This window comes from Aethalodelphis obliquidens, unplaced genomic scaffold (assembly GCF_003676395.1).
Source record: "Aethalodelphis obliquidens isolate GAN/ISIS:26980383/991018 unplaced genomic scaffold, ASM367639v1 scaffold4, whole genome shotgun sequence".
Classification (NCBI taxonomy): Eukaryota; Metazoa; Chordata; class Mammalia; order Artiodactyla; family Delphinidae; genus Aethalodelphis; species Aethalodelphis obliquidens.
In genome coordinates, this window is record NW_020837948.1 from 5,672,871 (window position 1) to 5,691,154 (window position 18,284).

Sequence of the window (18,284 nt, forward strand, 5' to 3'; positions counted from 1 at the left end):
CCCAGCCGCTCTGCGGCATGTGGGATCCTCCCAGACCGGGGCACGAACCCGTGTCCCCGGCATCGGCACGTGGACTCTCAACCACTGCGCCACCAGGGAAGCCCCACAGAGAATTTTTATTTCATATTTATTGAAAGAACTCTTAGCTATTTAGATGATCATCATCATCTGTCATGCCACTGTTTTATGCTTTTCTTTATACTCAAAAAATTTCTTCAACACTCTAATTGTTTTGAAGACTTCTCAAACTACAACTAAACTCAATTCATGTGTTATCAAAAATACACTCGGGCTTCCCTGGTGGCACAGTGGTTGAGAGTCCGCCTGCCAATGCAGGGGACACAGGTTTGTGCCCCTGTCTGGGAAGATCCCACATGCCACGGAGCAGCTGGGCCCGTGAGCCGTGGCCGCTGAGCCTGTGCGTCCGGAGCCTGTGCTCCGCAATGGGAGAGGCCACAACAGTGAGAGGCCCGCGTACCACAAAAAAAAAAAAAAAAAAAAACACTCAATGAAGTGATGTTATTAACTGCTATGACCAAATTTGTACATAAGCAAGAAAGAATGAAGACTACTGTTACCTGATCAACAGTAACTCTAAGACTTTATCAACTGAAGACATCCTGATTTTAAAGATTTTGACAAAATGTGAAAAAAGTGCATACTGGGATCAACCAAACTTAATAACAGAACTAATATTTGTTGTGAAGATTTTTTTTAATCCACAAATACTGCCTGATATATAGTTGTTGCTGAAAATAATAATAATCACACTGTTACCAAAACATACCAGTTCAACAAAATATAAAGGCAATGACCCTCAAATTTCTTAGGTCACAATTTTTAACTTTTGACAACACATGAGACTAAAGTGAGGTTAGATTCTTTACCCTGTTCCATTAAAGAAAAATTTTCCCAATAGGAAATTCAAGAAAATAGGTAATTATTCCTATTATAGGCAGATTTGAGTTTGAAGCAAATGGACCCACTGGTAGTCATCCCTGAAGGAGAAAGGGAGCAAGAAACAAAATGATGTTAAGCTCTATGTATTTGAAAAAAGGATCCAAAAAAAAAAAATCCAAGAAAGCAACTCTGAGATGGAAGACATTAAGGGAAACATGGTTATTTAAGTCCGTAGCAGGCAGATTGTGAGGCAGAAAACAGTTTAGTGGTTGCCTAAGGCCAGTGAGGGAAGAAGAAGGGAGTGAGCAGTAAGTGTTAATGGACATGAGGTTCTTTTGGGGGTGACGGAAATGTTTTAAAACCGGATTGAGATGATGGCCACACAATCTGTATATATACTCAAAACAATGGAATTGTATACTTAAATGGGTTAAGTGATTGTTATATCACTTATATCTCAATAAACTGAAACTACATTTCAATAAAACTGTTTAAATTAAAAAAAAAAGATCAAGTTATCTGCAGCAGATCCATTTACTTAGCAGGCATACACTGGATCCAAAATATTGAAATCATAAAGCTAATTATTTAAAGGAAAACAAAACTATGTGGACATTTCAAATGTTACTACTTGCAATATATCTGCAATAGGTGACAACAATTCTTACCCATATTGGCCAATAACCCTGAAATTGCTTGAACATCAGCTCCAAGAAAGACTTCATTTAGAGTTGAAACTACTGGCAAACACAAAGTATGAACACGAATTCTTCTTTCACCTTTGGACAAAACACACAAATGATAGTGAGGGACAGCACTATAAAAATTAGTTTGTATTAAAGTTACTCGGAAAAATCAGTTCTTTTCAATTTGGAACCAAACAGGGTTATATATAGTAAGCAGGGATAGTATCAAAACTTTAATTCGTGAAAACTCTAAAGCATTATTTCTTTTATCTTTTTTACTACAAAATTATTTTTCTTCAAGGTATTACTGAAAAGACCACAGGGATCATATCCAAATGATGGTAACATGCTAGCTTCTTAAAAATTTCTTTTCTGAATTTTTTGGTTACTTTATCCTTTTCTGTAAACACAATTTTGGGAAAATATACATACTGTAAGACAACACTACTCCAAGATGTGTTCTAGAGTTTGTTTTGATATTTAAAGTCCAGAGAAATTTTATGTTTCTTTTTAATCACAGGAAAAAAGTTTAAAAGAAATAGACTAAAGCCGCTCAGCACAGCCAAATTATAAACAAACAGACAAACAAATAAAGCTTTCATTAAAAAAAAAAAAATGAAAGAAATCAACTAATAGTCACAATACTTCCTCTTTGGTAATTACCCACAACAATAAAAATCAATAAATACAAGAAACAAAAATGAAAATCTTTTGAGAGCCATAAAATATCAAATATCATGTCAATCTTTAAAACATTTCTAATGAGCAAGACCTTGAACAACAAAGAAAAAGAACAAGTAAAAAAACTAGAGAGGATACCCACACTACAACCTGCAGGGACACATGAGGACTAACGAAACTGTATCTAGGAGGAGCTCATACAAATTACTTTTAAAGAGAAGAAGTGATATCTACAAAAAAGGGTAACATTGTTTAGTGTTTCTAGTCTAGATGAAAACATTGATAACTAAAGGGAATAAGATACAATGTTTAGCCTATCATATTGGCAACAACAACTATTACATACATAGATACAGACACACACAGATACATGCACACAAAATCAGAGGCTGAAATGAAAAGGGCACTGGATGGGACTACAAATTGGTAAAATATTTCTGAAAAGCAATCTGACAATACCAAGATTTTTTTAAACAGTTGATCTCTATACTTTTCATTTCCAATCCTAGAAATCCATCTTAGGGAAATTTTCAGAAATGACAAAGATTTGTGGACATGGATAGATATTATAATCACATTTTCCATAAAAACAAAACATTAGAAATAAACTAAACTTCAAATAGTAAATATATAAAAAGATATCCAATGTTAGTTATTAGGGAAACATGAAATAAAACTAAAAGTGGTATCACTATACTTTATTAAAATGGCAAAAGAGATAAACAAAACAAACCAAAAACCTCAAACCAAACACAACAAACAAAAACTAAACACTGATAACAGCAAATGCTGGTGAGGATGCAGAGCAGCTGGAACTCTCATACACTGCTGGTGAGAATGCAAAATGGTACGGCCACTTAGGAAACAGTTTGGCAACTTCCTAAAAAGTTAAACATAAGCTCCCCATACAACCTAGCCATCTGTTGAAAACACTGAAAAAGTATTAACCGAAGTGAAATCACAATTTATGCTCACACAAAAATCCAATGCAAATGTTTATAGGGGATATATTTGAAACTGCCAAAAACTGGAAACAACCCAAATGTACCTCAACTGGAAAGTGAATAAACAAACTGGGTACAATGGAATACTACTTAGGAATAAAAAATAACTACTGCTGGATGAAACAATATGGATAATCTCAAATGCACTATGCTAAGTGAAAGAGCCAGATACAAAAGGCTACCTACTGTATGATTCTATTCACAAGACAGTCTTACAAAGGCAAAACTACAGAGTCAGAAAACAGATCAATGGTTGCAAGGGGCTGGGGATGGGAGAGAAATGACTACAAAAACACAAGGAGATTTGAGGGGTAATGGAACAGACTGTGATACCTAAATTGTGGTGGTGGTCACACACACACTTGTCAAAACTTGTGGAACTATACATTAAAATGGTAGATTTTACCACAGGTCAATTATATATTACTTTTTCTTTTTAAATGTTAAGAAAAATCAATGAGCAGAAAAAGGATTGGGATGTTCTTCTGCCAAATAAAAAATGATACCTAGAGACAGAAATCCATCTTACTTTTACATTTATAGTATGCAGTATTACAATCATAGTACAAAAACTGGACTTCTCTCATACTAAAGGTTTTCATTAAAATATCTGTATTATACACTTTTTATAGATTTTGGTGGGGCTGTGAAGGTCAGTAGACATAGCACAGAAACACTTCCAAAACCTTTTTTAAGGAGACAAAACAGAATAGGGTGAGAGCTGTGAATCTTTAAAATAATAAAAATAAATTTAACCAGCCTTCACATCATCTTTAGGACAAAACACATTATAAATTAATTAGTATTAAACAAATTATACCCTTAAAAATTGTTTATCTTCCATTTGAGCTCCTTCAAAACTTAACTCAAACATCACCCTCTGTGAGACCTTTCCTGACAACCCTATCTTAAAAAACCATCCCCTCAGCACTTCTTAAACCCTTCACATGCTTTCTGTTTCTCGTTAACTGATATCACTATGTAACATACTACTATTTTACTTAGGTATCCTCTTTATTGTTTGTCTCCCCTACTAGAATAAGCCTATGAGAAAAAGGTTTTTAAGTCAGTTTTATTGACTATTGTATTACCAGAACATATTTCAGACACTAAGTAGACTCTCAAGGAGTTTATCACAAGCCATAGACTACATGGCCAAGTCAAAAATCTTACCTTTGCTATATCATTGTGCTTATAGTTAACAATATGGTATTTTAGACTTTAATTTTGTTAAGAGGATAGATCTCATGTTATGTGTTTTTGCCACAGTAAAACAAACAAAAAAACTTACCTTTGCTGGATGTGTACAAGAGTGCTGACTGAAAGGAAACCAACTGAGTGTCATTAAGACTCTCTTCCACTGACATTTGTACTGCATACCCAGCATCTGGGTTTACATTAGGTAAAGACAGTAAGTCTGTGGACCGAACAAAGAAGTTCCCATGGAAAGTATGAATGGAAAGACCTAGAAAAGAAAAATATATCAAAATGATTTATATGCACCTACATATATTTACATTTTATCCTTGTCACTTATCAGAATAGCACAGAGTAAATTAAAAAGTTTAAATGTGATATTGTGGTTTATAAGAAATATATACTTGGTCTTCACCAGTTTCTGGCACAGAGCTCCTAAAACCCTTAGAATTCCCTAAGTGTTGAGAGTCATAAAGGTATCTTTTGCTATGTTAACAAAGTGGTTTTTGGAAAGCACTCAGGTAACCTAAGGATGGGGGCTGGTTGTCAGAGGATTCAACCATATGATAAGAGGGTTAGATCTTCCAGTTGAACCCCCCACCACTATCTCCAGGGAGGGGAGAGGCGCTAGAGGTTGAATCAATCACCAAATGTCAGTGATTTATCAGTCATGACTATGTAATAAAGCCTCCATAAAACCCCAAAAGGATGGGGTCCTTTAGAGAGCTCCGGGATTGTGAATACGTGGAGATTTGGGGAGAGTGAAGCTCTCAAAGAGAGCAAGCAAGCTCCAGAAGCTCCATGCCCTTTCCCTATATCTTGCTCTATGCATCTTTTCTATTTTGCTGTTCTTGAGTTATTTAAAATAAACCAGTAATCTAGTAATTAAAATGTTTCTCTGAGTTCTATAAGCCACTCTAGCCAATAATTTCAACCAAAGGAGGGATTTGTTGGAACATCCAATCTATAGCCAGTTGGTCAGAAGCACAGGTAACAAACTGGACTTGCAACTGGTTTCTGAAATGGGGTGGTGGGGGGGGAAGGATGGGAGACGGTCTTGTGAGACTGAGCCCGTAACCTGTGGGATCTGATGTTAGCTCCACACAGACGATGTCAGAACTGAGTTAACTGCTTGGTAGTGTGGAGAAAAACAACCCACACATTGTAACTGGAAGCAGAATCATATTAAAGAATACATAGTAGTTAGTGAGAGTGGGGAAGGAATAAAAGATATCTTCTTAAATGAATTCAAATTTTCAAAAAACTTTTTTCGATAATAATTTGGCAATATCTACCAAAATTCTAAATGGGTACTTACTTCGACTCCAGTAATTCCATAACTAAGAATTTATCCTAGAATATCCTCATAAAATATCCTCGTAACAGTGTTTCTACTAACAAATCTCACAACTGGTATTTGCTCACACTTGACAACTCAAAAAAAAAAAAAAAGAATTTATTCTATAGATACAATTAAGTGCCAAATTTATATGTGCAAAAAAAATTAATCATAACAAAAAAAAATCAGAAATATCTTCAATGACAACCAGTAGGAAAATAACTAAATTGTGATTTTTACATTCTACTGAGTACTGGGTAGAAGTTAAAAAGCATGAGACAGATCTACATAAACTAATATTATTAGATCTTCAAGACTTGCTGGGCTTCCCTGGTGGCGCAGTGGTTGAGAGTCCGCCTGCCGATGCAGGGGACATGGGTTCGTGCCCTGGTCCGGGAAGATCCCACATGCCGCGGAGCGGCTAGGCCCGTGAGCCATGGCCGCTGAGCCTGCGCGTCCAGAGCCTGTGCTCCGCAACGGGAGAGGCCACAACAGTGAGAGGCCCAAGACTTGCTGAAAACATGTACAACGTTATTTATGCTACTACACTGTACTATATATTTTCCATGGAGAGGTACGTATGTATGTAAACGTATAGAAAAACTTAGCATTACCACAATGTGGTTATAGTGACTACATAAGGATGGAGTGAAAGTGAAATAACACACACACAAGCTTATACAAGAGGACTTTAGCTTTATCAATAATGTTTTCATTTTTTACAAATAACAGGTATATTTTCTTTTCTTTTTTTTTGCAGTACGCGGGCCTCTCACTGTTGTGGCCTCTCCCGTTGCGGAGCACAGGCTCCGGACACACAGGCTCAGCGGCCATGGCTCACGGGCCCAGCCGCTCCGCGGCATGTGGGATCTTCCCGGACCGGGGCACAAACCCGTGTCCCCTGCATCAGCAGGCGGACTCTCAACCACTGCGCCACCAGGGAAGCCCCCTCGCTGCTTTTATTTGAAGGCGAAAATATATTCCCATGCTTATATATGAACGGGAAAACTTTTTCAAGGGCATATGAGAAACTCTGAGGTAGACTATACTGGTTTAATTTCTCATTTTATATCTTTTTGTACTGTACCTTTTTTTTTTGTAGCTTTACCAAGAGCATATTATTTCATGTAATATGAATTTAATGTAATTTATCATTAAAAGAGAGAGAAACCTAAACAAATTAACCACAAAGATTTAGTAAATTAAGCACTCTAGAAAGAGGGCATAGGTTGGTTTCTATGTCCAAGCTCTTTATGCAAAGTTTGGTACATATAAAATAGCTTCTGTCCTGCCAAGTAGAAAAAGTCTTAAAAGCACTTTTAGGATGTACATTCCTCTTAATTTAGAGCCAATATCTGCAGAAATAATCATTTCTGAGGTCCATCAATCTTGAATGAATGGGATATGACAAATGGGCCCTTTAAAACATAAATACTAAAAAACTATTAGAATTAAGAAGCAAGTTCAACAAGGTTGCTGGATACAAGATCAGTATACAAAGAATTAATTATATTTATAGGAGAAATAAATTTTAAAAATAATTCTATTAAAAATATAATGGAAAAAATATTTAGGAATAAATTTAACAAAAGAAATGCAAAACTTACATTCTGAAAACTGCAAAATATTGTTGAAAAAATTAAAGAAGAGACATACCATGTTTTTGGATGGGAAGACTTATTATTGTTAAGATGCCAATATTCCCCAAATTAACCTATTATATACAATTCCTATCCAATACCAGCTGGCTTCTTTGCAGAAACTGACAAGATGAAACTAAAATTCATACGGAAATGCAAGGGACCCAGAATATCATAACCATCTTGGTAAGGAAGAGAAAAGTTGGGAGGACTCATACTTCCTAATTTCAAACTTATTACAAAGTCACAACAGTCAAGAAAGTTTGGTACTGGCATAAGACAGACATAGATTAAAAGAATAAAATTCAGAATCCAGAAACAAACCCTCACATTTATCATCAACTAATTTTCAACAAGGGGCCATGGACACCAAGACATTTCAATAGGAAGAGAAGTCTTTTTTTTTTTTTTTTTTTTTTGCGGTATGTGGGCCTCTCACCGCTGCGGCCTCTCCCGTTGCGGAGCACAGGCTCCGGACGCACAGGCTCAGCGGCCACGGCTCACGGGCCCAGCTGCTCGGCGGCACGTGGGATCTTCCCAGACCGGGGCACGAACCTGTGTCCCCTGCATCGGCAGGCAGACTCCCAACCACTGCGCCACCAGGGAAGCCCGAGAGAATAGTCTTTTTAACAAAAGGTGCTGGGACAAATGTATATCCAGATGCAAAAGAATGAAGTCAAACACGTACCTCATCAAATACAAAAATTAACTAAAAATAAATCGAAGACTTAAATATAAGAATTATAACTATAAAAGTCTTAGAAGACAACATACATATAAATGTTCATGACCTTGGATTAAGCAGTGGTTTAATGCTACATTAAGATACCAAAAACACAAACAGAAAAAGTTGATAAATGGGACATCACCAAAATTAAAAACAATTGTGCCTCAAAGGGTACCATTAAGAAAGTGAAAAAGGCAACCCACAAAATGGAGAAAGTATTTTGCAAATCATATATTTGATAGAGGCCTTGTATCTAAAAACATATAAAGAACACTTAAAACTCAATAATAAAAAGACAAACATACCAAGTTTTTAAATGGAAAAAGGATCTGCATAGACATTTCTCCAAAGAAGATAAATAACCAATAAGCACAAGAAAAGATGTTCAACCTCATTCATGAACAGGGAAATACAAATCAAAACCTCAACAAGATACCACGTCACACCCACTAAGATGGCTAAAAAAAAAACAGGACAATAACAAGTTTTGAAAAGGATGTGAAGAAATCAGTACTTTCACTGTTAGTGGGAATGTAAAATGGTGCAACTTCTAGAAAACAGTCCGGCTGTTCCTCAAAAAGCTAAACATAGCTACCTTATGACTCAAGTATATACCTTAGGTATAGACCTGAGAGAAATGAAAACAGGTCCAAAACCCTCTACACACATGTTCATAGCAAGGGACATCCCTGGCAGTCCAGTGGTTAGGGCTCCGCGCTTCCACTGCAGGGGGCGTGGGTTCGACCCCTGCTTGGGGAACTAAGATCCCACGTGCTACACAGTGTGGTCAAAATTTAAAAAAAAAAAAAAAAAAGTTCATAGCAATACTATTCATAATACCCAAAAAGTGGAAACAACCCAAATATTCATCAACTGATGAAAGGATAAACAAAATGAGGTATCTATACAATGGAATACTATGAGAAATAAAAACAAATGAAATATTTTTTAAGGGGGGGGTAGTGAAATACTGATATATGCTATAACATGGATGAACCTTGAAAACATTAAAGTGTAAGAAGCCAGTTACAGAGGACCTCATATTGTATGACTCCATTAATATGAAATACCCAGAACAAGTGAGTCCAGAGACAGAAAGTAGACTGGCAGTCGACTAGGTGGGGGAATGAAAAGTGACTCCTAATCAGTACAGGGTAGCTGTACTGGAATGATGAAAGTGTTCTAAAATTGATCATGGTAATATCATGGTGAATATATTTAAAACCACTGAATTGTACATTTCAAATGGGTAAATTGTAAGATATGTAAATTTTATCTCAATAAAGCTTCTATTAAAAAAAAGGAAACAGAATGCTATTGTGGAAACTGATCTGTTATGGGTGACACCAATATCTGTGTGCTGTTTGGAGATGTGGCAACCTCTTAAGTGTTTATCTGATACTTCATTTGACACGTCATTTGATCAACAGATTTTAACATCTATCTAGTGGACAGGTTTGTGGATCCTTATCTTTTGATACCTATTTTTTGCTACATATTTCACATAATCTTTCCACTGTAAAAAATTATTGCTTCATACCCTTTTACAGAGCAGTAATATTTTAAAATCTGAATAAAAGAGTAGAAACAGGTTGATAATGTGGAGAAATGAAATATCAAGAATTATAATTTCCCACTTTCATAAGAAAATAGTTGTCACATTTAGCAACCACAAAACATTTATCCTGAAAAACATATTGAACATACGCATTCTGAAACTGTGAGACTATTTCCAAAGCAACAGTGTGGCAAGGTATTAGTAGCAGGTGCAGAATGAGAAGAACACAAACTAAAAGATACCCGGCTTCTGGAGATGGATGGTGGTGATGGCTGCACAACAATGAGAATGTACTTAATGCCACTCAAATGTATACTTAAAAATGGTAAAATGGTAAAAAAAAATTTTTAATTTTTAATTTTTTGGCTGCACTGTGCAGCATGTGGGATCTTAGTTTCCCGACCAGGGATTGAACCTGAGCCCCTGTGTCGGAAGCATGGAGTTTTAACCACTGGACCACCAGGGGAGTCCTGTAAAATGGTAAATTTTATGTTATATCTGTTTTACCACAATTTTAAAAAATAGTTGTGGGCTTCCCTGGTGGCGCAGTGGTTGAGAATCTGCCTGCCAATGCAGGGGACACGGGTCCAAGCCCTGGTCTGGGAAGATCCCACATGCCGCAGAGCAACTAGGCCCGTGAGCCACAGCTACTGAGCCTGCGCATCTGGAGCTTGTGCTCCACAACAAGAGAGGCTGCGACAGTGAGAGGTCCACGCACCGCGATGAAGAGTGGTCCCCACTCACCGCAACTAGAGAAAGTCCTAGCACAGAAACGAAGACCCAACACAGCCAAAAATAAATTAATTAATTTAAAAAAAATAGTTGTAAAAAAAAAGATCTTCCACTACTACTGTTCAATAGTGGAATAAAAATCCATCAGTAATATGTTTTATTTTCTTTGGAGATGAGATATTTTTTCACTGAGATACAATTCACATACAAAAAACCCCACACTTTTCAAGTGTACAATTCAGTGGTTTTTAGTATATTCAAAATAGTCCCTAGGGCTTCCCAGGTGGCGCAGTGGTTAAGAATCTGCCAGCCAATGCAGGGGACGCAGGTTCGAGCCCTGGTCCTGGAAGATCCCACATGCCGTGGAGCAACTAAGCCCATGTGCCACAACTACTATGCCTGGGCTCTAGAGCCTGTGAGCCACAACTACTGAAGCCAGAGCACCTAGAGCCCGCACTCTGCAACAAGAGAAGCCACCGCAATGAGAAGCCCACTCGCTGTAACTAGAGAAAGCCCGCTTGCAGCAACGAAGACCCAACACAGCCAAAAAAATTAATAAATAAATAAAATAATACATTAAAAAAATAGCAATTCTTATAAAAAAATAGTCCTTAGTTTTTCAATATGTGTCTTCTCTATTCTTAATTGCATAGTCCATCAAAGTAAGTACAATACCTTAGAAGAACAAATCATTTTTTTTTTAGAAGAACAAATCTTATGAGAAAAGACCAGGTGAATATATGTGTATATTTATTCATATCAAAAGCAACATTTACGCCTTTGTAAGTGTAAAAAAAAAATAGTGCCCCCACCTTTGGTGCACCGAATCCTCATGACTGCCTCAAAGCCAATCTTCCGAGTGAGGTATCTCTGTAGTTCCTTCTGTAATTTCTGCACTTGCACTGGGTTGTGCTGATGGTGGTAAGAGGGATAATAATAGACACTACCTGCTGAATACCGAGAAATACAACCTGGAAGAGAACACATACTCCTTTTAAATTCTGCCATTAACTACTATTACTACACCAGAGTAACTACAAACATTTGAATCAATCTTTCCTTAGTCTCCTAAGATATTGGCAAAAAAGAATTATTTCATCCCTTTAAATAGTAATATAGAAATTTCTCTATTATAAATATTCAGAGTATAAGACTATAAGGTTTATTATAAACTAAACTAACTTCCCAAGGGAATAAGAATTCTTTCACTTTGTCCTCTCTTTAACATATCGTCATAAAAATACCATTTTGACATTCACATGAGAAAAATAATCACTAGGAAGAACTTACCCAGAGAAGCCAAATCAGAATACTGTCCACTGAGAAGGAATAAGTCAACAGCTACCTGCTGACCAGAACAGTCCAAGGCTAATTTCTTATAGAAGTCAGTTGATGGTGTCAAGTGAATTTCCTATTCATAATTACAAAGAGAAAAAATTTTAAATCATTAAATTGTCATAAAATTTATACACCTATCCATATATACCAAGGGTTAACAATTATCCTTGGGCATTCTACAAAATCCTTTTGTTCCGTGATATTTCCTCTTTTTTCAGTATGAAACATGTCCTGCTTAAGAATTTACTATTTTTTTTTACTTTTAAAAAGAAATACACCTATTATACTAATTTTGATAATCTATTAAATGCTTATTATGCTAGAAGCTTCTAAATTCATATGTAATACTTTTCATCTATCATAGGAGATGGGTACTATCGATATTTTCATTTTATAAATATAAGGAAAAAGAGGGGCAAAGATATTATGTAACTATTCAAGCTCACACATCTAAAAAGCAGTGAGACTTAGGCAGACTTATTCCAAGACTGACACCTTAATCATTACAGTATATGGCCACACTATCATAATCTTTTGAGAAATACACATCTCAAACTAAGTTTACACACACAAGGTGCTCAAAAGCAATCCATAGCAGTCAATATACCGAACCATGACTACTTTTTATTCATCATCCAGGTTCTACTTTGTCCCTGGCAAGCATATTCTCTTAGTCTGCCTGACTTTCTCATCAAAGGCAGGTGGCATTGCTATGGCCTGCTAAAGATCTATACATAAGGTAAGGGTGAATCAGATAGAAAATAATGTAATAAAATAGAAATGTCTACATAAAAAAGGAGAAATGCTTTATCCATTTCCTTATATTCCCTCCTTTTCACAACTGAAAAATAAATTTGAAATAAGCTCTGTACTCAAAGGGACAAAACACCAGCATAAATCTTATCATGCACTTGATGACTTTCTAACCTTAGCAGATGACCTTTGGTTGGGTTCCTCTCGTGGTTTCAGGGCTCCCACTCCAAGAGTTGGGAGTTGTGTTTGAAAAACAGACATTCGACCACCAGTTGGGGACATCAGCTTAAAGGCAGCCTGAAGGGCTGGACCCAAGGCACTCTGGGTCTCCAGGGTCTTGGTGAACATTTGCGGCAAAGTTTTCAGTAAATCTTGGACGAGCTTGTGAAATAAAGCAAGAAAACTCAAGAGTGTTACAATAAAAAAAATTTTTTTTCACGTTAAGTCACTAACTCATACAATAGACAAGACATTGAGTCATGATGATGGTCAGAGAATCTACAGACAGTACAGTAAACAATGAAGTTGGTCAAATGACAAGAAAGCCATTTTAAGTCAACATTATAAATTGGCAAGCAAGACAAATCAAAATTGGGGCCTTACAGTTCTTGCACATGCAGTAGTCCAGCAAGACTATAAGTCCAAATGTATCCAAAAGAACCATCACAGTTTAGAGATTTTACATATTTAAATGCCATGAAATATGGCCTTCTCAATCACCTCTATACACTTTATTCTTTTCAGTTCCAAAGTGCGTTTAACTCTTCCCTACTGCAAAATCTAAGACAGCCAGTAAATTCGCCAACTAGTAATATTACTACAAAAGAAAAACAAAACAAATAACAACTACCTATTCAGGTTAGGTTGTACAAATAAAGAGAGTTAATGGGAAAAAAATACTTCACACTATGGCGAAGTCACCATTGCCAACAGCTGAGACCATAGACTTGCTAGTTAAAATGTTACCCCTACGGCATATATGCATGTACAGGGTAGACAACATCCCCCCTTCAGACACATTCTGTTCACCTCTCACTGTATTATGTCATGGCAATTTCCAGGCAGGTAATAAGAGTTTCTTCTGAACTGACCCCAATGACACTCTGTGAATCAGAAAAGCAAAGGGCACTGAAAGCAGCCTAAAGTGCTTCTATGTAGTGACCAGAAGCTTATCTCAGCAACCCTCCCAATTTCCCAAATGGCTGGCAAGGCAGGTTTCCTTCAGGTTTCTCTCATTTATGGAATAGGCTTATCTTCTACCCTACTACAAATGGATACATTAAACTTAAAAGCAATCAGTTCAAGGGCAAAATCAAAAGCTGTTCATCTGATGAATTTTAACTAACTGCAAATATAAAATGCTATACATCTTAGAAATGTCACAGAGAGAAGCAAAATTCTACTTAAAGTTCGTTTTAAAAATATATTCCTTCAACATTTCAATTAAACATGTCAGATAGGAAAGTGTCCCTTACCTCTTTACTTTCATTTAAATTTACTAATAAGTTCTCTGGCATAGGTATAAAAACATCTGAAAGAACAAATAAATATTTCTCTTAAACAAAACTTAATTGTTAAAGATGTTCCAAATACATAACAGTGATATAATTAACCACCCCCATACTTAGAGAAGAGCCACCTTCTCCATTTGTACAGCAATGTCTACGTATGTTCAGTCACCAAAAGAGTACTGATTTAGGCTTTTACTGCAGCTTATCTATTACCATGTAAAAGGTAAATAGCCTCCCAAATAGAAAATACTGACCCACAAGCACTCAGTAAGGGTTTGTACAAGTACTCTGCTTCTTAGGTTAAAGACAATTTAGAATCCTGCTTTAGAATTCTTGCTTAGCCCCAGAAGCCAGCCAAAGAAACACTCTTGGCATTAAAAAAAAAAGTTGACTAAGATGACACACAAGAATTCTGTGTCTTGACATGGAAGTAATACAGCCCACCAACAGCTCTGTCATTCATAAGGCACATACTTTCTCATAAAGAAGGCCCCCATTATACTTATGGGACCACGAGGTCAAGTGAATCAGGAGGTATGCTAAATGGCCACATCAGAAGAGCTTCTCAGGATTCAAATTTATTCTTTCTTAGGAATTAAATATCCTTTCTTAGAAGGAAGCAACTGGGAAGGAAATGTGGGTGGTGATGCAGGATTATGAGGGGGTCTCACTTTCTACATTTTTGTACTATTTTTTATTAAAAAATTACAAAAATAAGGCTCATCGTAATGTTCATGAAAAATAACACCAACAAATAATTTGAAACATTAAATACTTTAACTATCATATAAAAAATGTACTATTGTTTAGATTTCTTCCTTTTTCTTTAAAATTAAACAGATTTTAAGAAAAGTTTTAAGATATAATTCACATACCATAAAATTTACCCTTGCAGAAGATACAATTCAGTGATTTTTAATATATGCATAGTTGTACAACTAACACCACTAATTCCAGATCCTTTTCATCATCCCAAAAGGGAACCCCACACCAATTACCAGTCATTCCTCAATTCCCCGTCAACTCCCACAGCTCTAGGCAGCCACTTTCTGTCTCTGGATTGGCCTGTTCTCGACATTTCATATTAACGGAGTCACACTATGAGGTCCTTTGTGACTGGCTTCTTACACTTAGCTTCATGTGTTCAAGGTTCATCCATGTTGTAGCATTTATCAGTACTTTATTCTTTTTTATTGCTGAGTAACAAAACATTTCATTGTATGGATATTCTACGTTTTGTTTATGTTGGGTTGTTTCCACTTCTTGGCTGAGTTGCTACCAACATTCACATACACATTTTTGTGTGGACATGTTCTGTATTGTTTTATTTTTAATAATTCATATTTAGCAATTTAAAAAAATTGAAGTGTAGTTGCTTTATAGTATAGACATGTTTTTAATTTTCTTGAGCATATACCTATTAAGTAAAATTGCTGGTTATATGGTAACTCTATGTTTAACTTCTAGAGGAACTGACAAAATGATTTCCCTAATGGCAGCACCATTTTCCATTCCTACTACTAGTGAATGAGGGTTCCAATTTCTCCACATCCTTGCAAATACTTGTTACTGTCCTTTAAAAAAATTTTTGCTATGTGACATCCAGCAAGGGATATTCCGTTTATCAGCTCATGTATAAAATTGAGAAGCTGGACCATATCAGTAAATTCACAACTTGGCCCATCATCAGAATCACCTGTTCACTGATTTTATTTTATGCCAAATAAGTAGCTGGGTAAATAGATAAGGGAAATGAATGACTGACGTGGCTGCTCTGTTGTGAGACCTGGAACAACCAAGACAGCAGGGGGCTCTATTCAACTATTTAATTTTAAAGTTGTACAGTCAATTCTCCTAATTCATAGATTTTATAGTTGCAAACTTGCCTACTTATTAAAATTTATTTGTAACCCCAAAACCAATACTCATGGAACCTTCCCAGCTTTTCAGATATGCTCAGAGCAACAAAAAATTTTGGTTTTGAGAATTTTTTTTAACTGGTGTGATGTGGCATTTCACTGTGGTTTTCATTTGCATTTCCCTGATAACTCATGATGTGGAGCATCTTTTCAAGGGATTATGAGCCAATTGCATATACAGAATATTGAATATGGTGTATTGAATAGAAACATGTCTATTCAAATCCTTTGCCCACTTTTTAATTAGGTTGTCTTTTTAATAAGTTGTAGAAGTTTTTTACATAATCTAGATATAAATTTTGATCAGATACATAACTTGCAAATATTTTCTCTCATTCTCTCATTCTTCACTTTCATGATGGCATCCTTTGAAACACAAAAGGTTTTAATCTTTTTTAATTTTTAAAAATTTTTATGTTTTTTTAGTTTATTGAAGTATAGTTGATTTACAATGTTGTGCTAATTTCTGCTGTACAGCAAAGTGATTCAGTTATACATATACATTTTCTTTTCCATTATGGTTTATCACAGGATATTGAATATAGTTCCCTGTGCTCTACTGTAGGACCATGCTGTTTATCCAAAGGTTTTTAATTGTTAGGAAGCCCAACTTATCTGTTTTTTCTTTTGGTATTTGTGTTTTTGGTGTTATATCTAAGAAATCACTGCCTAATTCAAGGTCAAAAAGACTTACTTCTATGTTTTCTTTTAACAATTTTATAGTTTTAGTCTCATACTCAGATCTATGATCCATTTGGAGTTAATTTTTTAAACTGTGGTAAAATATACATAATATACAAAATGTATCACCTTAATCATTTTTAAGTGTACAATTCAGTAGTATTAAGTACATTCACAATGTTGTGTAACCATCATGATTATGTATTTTCAGAACATTTTCATCATCCTAAACAGTACCCATTAAATAATTTCTCCCTTCCCACAAGCTCCTGGTAATCTATAATCTACTTTCTAACCTATATCTCTATGAATTCACCCATTCCCGGTACCTCATACAAGCGGAATCATATAATCTTTGTCCTTTTGCATCCGGTTTATTTAACTTAGTATTGATATAATGTTTTCAAGGTTCATTCATGTTGTAGCATGCATCAGAATTTCATTCTTAGGGATGAAAAATATTCCATTATATGTATATACCACATTATTTAACGAATCATCTCTTGATGGATACTTAGGTTGTTTCCAACTTTTGGCTACTGTGAATAATGTTGCTATGAACATTGGTATATGAGTATTTGTTTGAGTTTCTGCTTTCAATTCTTTTAGGTATATACTGGGAAGCAGAATTGGTAGATCATAATGGTAATTCTATGTCTAACTTTTTGAGGAACTGCCAAATTGTTTTCCATAATACTGCACCATGCTACATTCCCACCAGCAATAAACAACAGTTCCAATGTTTCCACATCCTTGCCAGCCCTTGTTATTTTCCATTTTTAAAAAAATAATAACCATTCTAGTGGATGCGAAGTGGTATCTCATTGTGATTTTGATTTACATTTCTTTAGTGACTAATAATGTTGAGCATTTTTTCACGTGTTTATTGATCATTTGTACATCTTTGGAGAATTGTCTATTTGAGTCCTTCGTCCATTTTTGAATTGTGTTTTCTTCTTGTTGTTGCTGAGTTGAGAAGCTCTTTATATTAATCCTTCATCATATGTGTTATTTGCATATGCATATATTTTCTCCCATTTTGTGACTTTTTACTCTCTTGACAGTTTTCTTTCATGTACAAAAGTATTTTAACAGTGATAACATCCAACTTATTTATTTTTTCTTTTGTTGCTTCTGCTTTTAGTGTCATATCCAAGAAATCACTGCCAAACCCAATGTCATTAAGATTTTCCCCTATGTTTCCTTCTAAGAGTTTTACAGTTTTAGTTCTTAAGTTTAGGTCTTTGATCCACTGAGTTAATTTTTTTTTATATGATTTATGGTAAGGGTCTAACTTCATTCTTTTGCATGTTTGGTTTTCCCAGAACCATTTGTTGAAAAGACTGTCTTTTCCCCATTGAATGGTCTTGGCGTCCTTATCAAAAATCAACTGAACATATTTGTGAGGGCTTATTTCTGGGCTCTCTATTCTGTTCAATTAATCTAGGTCTATCCTCAAATACTTTTTGAATGAGCTTTAACATTTATTTGTTTTTTGTTGACTTGTTCAGAACTCACTTTACCTCCATAATTCTGTTTCCTCTTCTATAAAATGAGAGATTTGACTGAGGGACTCTTTTTGTTTTTTTTGCGGTACGTGGGCCTCTCACTGTTGTGG

At 35.6% G+C, this 18,284-nt stretch overlaps 1 protein-coding gene across 4 annotated transcripts in view; it reads right to left on the bottom strand.

Moving 5' to 3' along the window:
• The window catches only part of SEC24A (SEC24 homolog A, COPII component), a 63,200-nt gene that overhangs the window by 12,150 nt on the left and 32,766 nt on the right, over positions 1-18,284 (bottom strand). For 3 of the 4 annotated variants that reach the window (XM_027097254.1, XM_027097265.1, XM_027097243.1), the window contains 6 exons: positions 14,031-14,086; positions 12,730-12,936; positions 11,755-11,875; positions 11,277-11,435; positions 4,563-4,736; positions 1,569-1,679 (listed from right to left, as the gene is read on the bottom strand). In XM_027097254.1, coding sequence (XP_026953055.1) covers positions 1,569-1,679; positions 4,563-4,736; positions 11,277-11,435; positions 11,755-11,875; positions 12,730-12,936; positions 14,031-14,086 — 828 coding nt within the window. Of the gene's footprint in view, positions 1-1,568; positions 1,680-4,562; positions 4,737-11,276; positions 11,436-11,754; positions 11,876-12,729; positions 12,937-12,973; positions 13,659-14,030; positions 14,087-18,284 lie in introns of those variants that run through there. The other variant, XM_027097276.1, reaches the window with a different exon arrangement.